Raw genomic sequence first — 7,770 nt, 5'->3', positions numbered from 1 at the left:
GGCAAGGTCACACATTCAGAGTGTAGTTACCGCCCCTTGGTGTAGGAGGTAAGGTTCTGGATCGGTGAGATAAAGTAAGAGGAGCTGGGCAATGAGCCACAATACGGAACCAGAAACTCTTCTCAGCTTTAGGAAACCAGAGGTGTTCTTGGCCCGCGATTCCCTGTGAGGTAAATGTGGGGCTCCAAAGGGGTGGTAGAGGTAGAAAGGAGTATGAATGGAACTGCGTATAAAGGGAATTCTAGAGAACAAAACAAAACACGGGACAACATGCAGTGAGATGCAGATTTATTTGGAAATAACAAGGAGAGACTCCCTGCAGTGGGGAGACAATAAGATGACCACAGTGGGAGAAGTGTAGGCCACAAGATGGGGAATACACTGAGGAAATATTAAACGCTAATCACTCATCCATGGGAGAGTAAAGAAAAATAAACATTTGTTTTTATTTTTTAGGTTGCTTGGAGACAACAGAAGAGAATTGGTTTTTGCCATATAAGGACCATGACTCAAGGTCAAGAGTAGATAAGATGGACCAGAAGCTAGAACATGGATGAAAGGGCAGGAGAAGCAAAGCCAGGTGCATCTCACAGCAGGCACATGCTAAGACCTTCTACAAGAAGACAAGCAAGACTTGTTGTCAGGGGCCGGAGAGTGACTCACTCACAAGAGTTGGATCAGCTGATGGAAAGGTGGAGTGTGACAGATAGCAGGGTCAACAGCAGCCAGGTTGGCAGCAGCCGGATCCATAGCTCTCAGGGAGGCCACTACACAGGTGGACGCAGGTGGGGTGGTAGCAGGTTCTGGTGCAGTACACGGGCCCGGAGCAGGCTGGCTGGCAGCAGATGGACTGGCAGCAGCTGGGCTGGCAACAGGTGGGCTGACAGCAGGTGGGCTGGCAGCAGCTGGACACGCAGCACCTAGGCTGGCAGATAGGGGTGCTGCAGCAGCTGGTCACACAGCTGGGCTTGAAGCAGGTCGTGCAGCAGGTGGTCTGACAGCAGGTTGGGCAGCAGCAGGGCTGGCAGCAGCTGGAGCCACAGCTGGTTTGGCCACAGCAGCTGGGCTGGCAGCAGGGGGCGCTGCAGCAGCTGGTGATGCAGGCTGGTTTCCAGCAGGTGGTCCTGCAGCATGTGGTCCTGCAGCAGGTGGGCTGGCAGCAAGGGGAGCAGCAGGAGTGGGTCATGGTGTCAGGTGTGGAGGGCGGTTCCTGGTCACAGGTGACTTTCTCAGGATGTGCTGACTTCTTCCCATCGGGGTCTTTTATACACTGACCCTACACACATGGACCAATAAGGACAGTTTTCCTTGTTTGTTTTCTGCAGTTTATGAGGAAATGTCTTAAGGAGGAAGCTCTTCACTAAGTGTTCTTACCCTGTTACCATTCATGAACAGCTAATTGTGCCTGATTCAGGGGGAATGCTTCTAGAAACCATCATTAGCTTCCTTCCTGGCCTCCCTGTCACGTGTACTTTGATAGGTCCTTGGCAGAAGCGGTGCTGGGAGCTGTGCCTTTACAGCGGGTTTCTTTGATCCTGTGTGGACAGCGAGTGTGTGTGTGGAGAGCCATGGTGCTGACCTGTGCATCGTCATGGACTGCACCATGCCTGGGTCCGAGTGAGTCCTCTGGAGCAGCTGCCCTTTGGAGTTGACATTAGGCCAGTCTGTCTGCAGTAACCTCTGTGTTATTTGTGCCAGTGTCATCCAAGGATGTGTGGGTGGAAAATGGTGGAACCATGTTTCTCAGTACCAAGTGGCACCCAAACTGGAGGCCGAAGGAAGAAACATGGTGGAGGGTGTTATGACTTGTATCTAGATATCCTCCCAAAGCTGGAGGTGCTCACAAGTGGGCCTTTTGGAGCTGGGTGTATCTAGAGCCTGTGGTGCCCAATTAGTTCCCTGATTTGAGTAGCACAGTTCTGGGTAGTGCCACCCGAAAGGCTGGTAACCTGGATAGGAGTAAGGGGAAAGTCAGGCTTCTGCTTTTGTTGCTTCTTTTGGCTGCACATTGCTTTGCTGCTTCCTGTCTGCCTGGCATGGACTGTTTCTCCCCTGCCATGCTGCCCTGTCTTGGAGCCGGCTGACTGTGGACTGAAACCTCTAAAACTGTGTGGTAAAGAAACCTTTCTTTCTGTAACTTGTGGGTATCTGGCATTTCATCCCAACAATGAGAAAAGTAACTTTAAGGATATATTTTATAGAACAGCATGCACTTTGAGAAAAGATAGGATTCAGAAAATGTCAAACAATTTAGTTGCTAACCTAACCCTGTTTAGCAGCAGGATCAGACACTTGAGGTGGGGCACCCTCTATGTGCCCACCATGATAAAATGAGAGAAGTATGTGCCATGTGAGGGTGCCTTAGGCCCCTTCATTTTTTATTTTAAAAGGAAACAAGATTAAAAACAATGATACAGAATTTCAAAACAAGGTAACAGGAGATTAGCAATGGTTAATGTATGGTGTATTGTTATCTTCAATGTAGTTGCTCAGATATATTTTTAAGAAATGGAAGGACAATGTCCTCTTAGTGAAGGACATAGTTTTTTTTATGTGCAGCTTGACCAAATATGACAAGGGAATAGTGTGTTCATCATTCATGGCAGGAAACTCATTTACATGCATCCTCTAGTACAGTGGTGGCCAACGTACGGCATGCGGGTCCCAGATGGCTGCTTGTTATAACTGAAAGCTCTTAAAGGTTCGCCATCACCGCCCTGGTCACTGGCTTCATGGTATTTTCCTTGTTACAGTCTTTTCCTCTTTCCTATGAAGTAACCAGTAAGTTGACATACAGTTTTGCCACATTCTGAAATTTACCCAAATGAAATTATGGGTCACACACATTTTGTTTGGTTTCTTTTGCTTAAATTTATCTTGTAAGACTTGCTGACACTGCCACATGTAACCATTTGGTCATTTCCATTGCTGTTTTCTGATCATGGCGTGAGGGTACCATTAAATAATGGATCATTAATACATTGTGTCAATACATTGCATCATTGATGGCCATTTTACATCATGCCCGTCTGAATATTTTTGTCTACATTTTGCTCTAGGTGTGCAGGCTCTTATATAAAAGATATCCTTAAAGTTAAATGCCTGGATTGTTAGCCAGGTGTGGTGGCACACATCTGTAATCCCAGTACTCAGGAGGCTGAGGCAGGAGGATTGCCCTGCGTTCAAGGCCAGCTTGGACTACATAGTGATATCAAGGCCAGCATGGACTACACAGTGAAACTTTGTCTCACTAAACATCTGGATTATAGATTGTGTACTGTGTTAGACCAACAATAGTAGATCATTCCAAATTCTTTTGCAAGAAATTGCAGTAATATACAGGAAGTGTGATCAACATATACAGTGAATATTTAAATAAAATTTGTATTACAGAAGAAGATGCGTAGCATAACCCGCCTCAAAATCCTGCCACTCACTTTGAAACACTTCTCGTGTTGTTCTTTCCACTTTCTGAGGCAGTTCTAGAAATCCTGTCCCAGGAGTGTCTTTATGAGGTGTGGTCAAAAATGTGGTGAAGACCGCTGCTGATTGCTGTCCAGTACAAAGGCAAGCTCACAAAAACCTAGCAGTGTCCTCATCTTTCTCCTTCCCAGGATCCAGCATCATGTGATTTCCAGCTTTCCCTGGAGCCACAATGACCATGACAGGTTTTGAGTCCTTTAGAGACTTCAAGGCAACCACAACAGCACAACTAAAGACATCCAAGGAAGAAGACGTCTGGAACTCTCCAGAAAGTGTCAAGGACACTGAGAAAAGTGTGTTCAGGTGAGGGGAGTATTGGGAGGGAGAGGAATGCCAACACGTCTTCTACTCTAATAAAAGACTTTAAGTTTCAGTTCACTGTATGTTTTGATCTCACCTGTATGTTTGAACACATGGTTGTTCTTGGTGCTTTGTGTCTCATCAACGCTGTAGAGGAAGTCAGTCTTTTTGAGGCATTTAATAGCGTACTCAACTTCCTGGTTAATAAAGCGATGAATATCCTAAGACCATGTGGAAACTGTCCTCTATTATGCCCTAAAAGCTCACAGCTTTACTATTTATATTTATTTGCAATGTGCCTTAACTTATTTGCACCTAACGTGAAATGAAGATGGAGACTTTGCTTCTCCCCCTCGGTCATATTCAGTCACCCTGAAGCTTTTCCCACCATCTTCAGTGTCAACTTCACCGCCAGTGATGAGGACTCTTGAGTGTCTCTCTCTCTGACTCTGTATTCTCAATCAGCTAAATCCAGGGAGAGAAAAGTGGTACCAAAAGCCAGTGTCATTTATTTTCTCAGATATTTCTCCATAATTCCTTATGGTTAAGGTGAGTCTCCAGCTAACTGATGGAGATTTAAACATTTTTTAGGGTTTCATGTTTATTATCAAATGGGCTACTGTAGCGAACCACCTAGCATTTTCCCCTGTGACATTTGACTATTGCACTCTGGGACCAAACAGGAAATAAGGCAAATAAAAAGGAGGGGAAGCAGAGCATTGCGTTTTGACCAAGTGCAAAGCGAAGACTTTTTAGAAGTGCCTTTCCTGCAGTTTTGACCCACAGTGTGTTTCATGATGATCTTTGCAGCAAATGAAGTGTATGCTGTGGATAGGGCTGGGGTATATTGTTTTACAACTCGTGGAAGTGTACTCATTCATTTTTTTTAAAAATATTTTTTCCTTTTTATCGGTACCAGGGATCGAACTCATGGACGCCTGCTTGCAAGGCAGGTGCTTATGCCACTGAGCTAAATCCCCAGTCCCACTCATTCATATTTACAAACACAATATCCCTGGGGTACGAGCTCCAGGATCCTGAGGATACTAAACCTTGCAGACATTCAAATTCCTTATTAACAAAGTGGTGTGGTATTTGCCTGTAACTGATGCAATCTTCCCATACACTTTAAGCCATCCCTAGACTGCTTGTGACACCTAGTACAGTGTAGATGCTATGTAATTGGTTATTCTAATTTTTGTTTTGGGAGCAGTGATAAGAAAAAAAGTCTGTATATGTTCAACATGGTCTTAGTTACTTTTTCTCATTGCTAAGACAGAATACCTGGCACCCAAAATTAAGGAAGGAAAGATTTATTTAACTCACAGTTTGTGGAGGATTCAATCTGTAATCAGCTAGCTCCAAAGCAGTGTGGCATGGCACAGGGGCAACTATTCAAGGTGGCAGAAGACAGCAAAAGTGGGGAAACAAGCTTCTTTTCCTCCCTTGTATTTATCGCATGCTGGCTACTCGCCCTCTGGTGGGTGCAGCACTCACACCATCTCTGTGCCCTCCTCTTGGACAGGGCACAGTGAGGCCCCTGGCCCCCTGCTGAGTCACTTAGGTAAACTTCTCAAGTTGACACAATGTATCAACCATTACAAATATAGATACATTTTCCCCAGATGATATTGATCGGCAGTAGGTTTAATCCTGGAAGCTAACCACATGGACATGAAAGGCAGACTATATTAGTTAAATAAATCTTATGGGTCCAGAACTGTCAAACACGGAGGATAATGACAAACAACAAGAGTCTGAAATGGTGGACACCTCTTTCAAGAGTAGGTGGTGGTAAAGTAGAGCGTAGGTTTGGGAAGTCACCAAGACACATTTCCAAATTCCCACTTGTTAACCTGGTAATTTTAAGGACCTTATATTCCCAAAGATGAAATGAGATATCTTATTCAATGAAATGGGTGTACAATAGCTCATCGAGGTATTAGCTTGCATTTTTTCCTGAATATTGATTCTCACATTCTTCTTACATTCATTTACCATACATGTCAATCTCAGTATGTCTAGCTGGTTGGAGTTTTCATGTGATAAGCTTTAATTTGGTTTCTGAAAAACTGATATGTTGGAATATTTTCTCTCCTTTAATACCAGTTGGTATTGTGTTACTCAATTGGTTTGCCTATTACTAAATCAGCTTGTAATTAACTTTTTCATTTTTGTTAATATCTTCTGATGAAAATGAAATTATGTATTAGCATAATCAAATTTGGCAATCTTTTCTATTGGCAATAGATAAGAATTTTTTTTGTACTGAAGATGCAGTCTTGCTAATTTTAAGATCTCAAGAATATCTATTTTGTTTTCTAAGAACTTTTAAGTTGTTGAGTCTACTTTAAGTCCTTAACGTACCTGAACTATGATTTTTTTGTATATGAAGCATAATAGGTATCCAATTTCATACATTCCAGCTAAATTTATTCAATCTTCTCTGTAAAACCATAGGTACATGCCCTTTTCATTTACAATACTATTTAGAGTATCTCATTTTTTTCTGGTTATTATTATCTATGCAGGAAAGATTTTCCATGACATCAATTATTGATTTTTATAGTCCGCATTTTATTTGGCTTCTAGTTCATTAATTTCAACTTTCACTTATCCTTTTCATTTTCCTTTTTTGTTAATTCATTCTCTAGTTTAAGAGTAACACTATGTTTAATGCTTTTAGTATAAATATTTAAGGGTTATATAGGCTTTCTTCAAAATTTGACATATGGAATCCTCTAAAACTTGTCATTCCAAGCCAGTTCTCAATTAATTGACAAAGATTTAAAATTTTTAAAAGACTTCATACTATCCAGCTAATAATAGTTTTATTTTTATCAGCTTTTCCTACTCCACGATTTATTCCATTACTTACACTAAATATTTCATTTGATTTTTTAGTGATTTATTTAAGAAAGGAAGAATGCATTAAATGGTTTTGAAATTTTATAACGTGGTAGAAAAATGAAGGGGCGTTGGAGTCAGTGATGTAATCCCCATTATTACATCCATGAAATAAAAAGTCAGAAGGAGATAAGCATCCCTCGAGTGAAAAACCTGGCCCTAGAGGAACCCAGATTTTAGCCTGTGGCATAAGCTTAAGGGAATTTTCAACTTTACATCTTCCCAGAGATGGTCAGGTGAGTAAGAGATTGTAATCAACCTCCCAAAACTCCTGCAGCCTGAGAACACACTGACCAGCAAGAAAGAAAGTAGACCTCTCTGGACTGACTGTCTTGGAAGCCTTAGTATTTTAGTTTTTGTGATTTCAAGCTAGTTTTCTTGTGTCTGGAAAAGTTTCTAGGTATCAAAATGATAGGGCTAAGTACATTTTCCCATTTGCTTCTCAAATCCCCCTACCCCTGCAATTTGTCAATACTTTCGTTTTGGCCGAATCCAGGTTCTTCTTGTGGGCAACATAAGGGATGCTCAGAGACACCGTGGCTCATCTCCAGGGACTGTGTCATCCATCTCACGTGAGCTAAAGAGACTCACGTGAGGACGGGAGGTTTACTTTGGCTCACAGCTTTTAGAGGATTCTGTCTATGTCATTTGGCACCTGTCTTGGTTGCTTTTCTCTCCTCGCTTAGACAAAATACTCCACACCCAAAATTAAGGGAGGAAAGATTGATTTAGTTCACAGTTTGTGGAGGTTTCAGTCTGTAATCAGCTGGCCCCAAGGGAGGGTGGTGTGGCACGGGGACAACAGTTCAAGATGGCAGCAGCCAGAGCGAAAGGTGGGGAAGAGCCACCCTTGTGTTGTAAGCAGCTTTTACCTCTCCTCCCCAGGGCACACATAGCATTCATAATCTCCATGCCCCCCTCCTGCACAGGATGAGGATGTTTACAGAGCAGGACTCTGGACCCCTGCTAACTTAGTTAAACTTCTAAACTTTTCATGTTGATACAATGTATCAACCATTATAGCACCCAAGCAGGAAGGATATAGTGGCAGGATCCAGTGGCATAAAGCTTATGCTGCTG

At 42.8% G+C, this 7,770-nt stretch overlaps 1 protein-coding gene across 1 annotated transcript; it reads right to left on the bottom strand.

The window, feature by feature from the left end:
- Positions 1–271: 271 nt before the first annotated feature.
- On the bottom strand, positions 272–1,221 carry LOC100735266 (keratin-associated protein 9-2-like). The gene has a single exon (XM_003466965.2). The coding sequence runs from the start codon at positions 1,184–1,186 to the stop codon at positions 716–718; it is 471 nt and encodes a 156-aa protein (XP_003467013.1). The 5' UTR covers positions 1,187–1,221; the 3' UTR covers positions 272–715.
- Between the last annotated feature and the right edge of the window lie 6,549 nt (positions 1,222–7,770).

Source organism: Cavia porcellus, unplaced genomic scaffold, assembly GCF_034190915.1.
Source record: "Cavia porcellus strain 051 isolate PalLab524CR breed Dunkin Hartley unplaced genomic scaffold, mCavPor4.1 scaffold_6, whole genome shotgun sequence".
Taxonomy (NCBI): Eukaryota; Metazoa; Chordata; class Mammalia; order Rodentia; family Caviidae; genus Cavia; species Cavia porcellus.
This window is presented reverse-complemented; position numbering and strand designations above follow the sequence as displayed.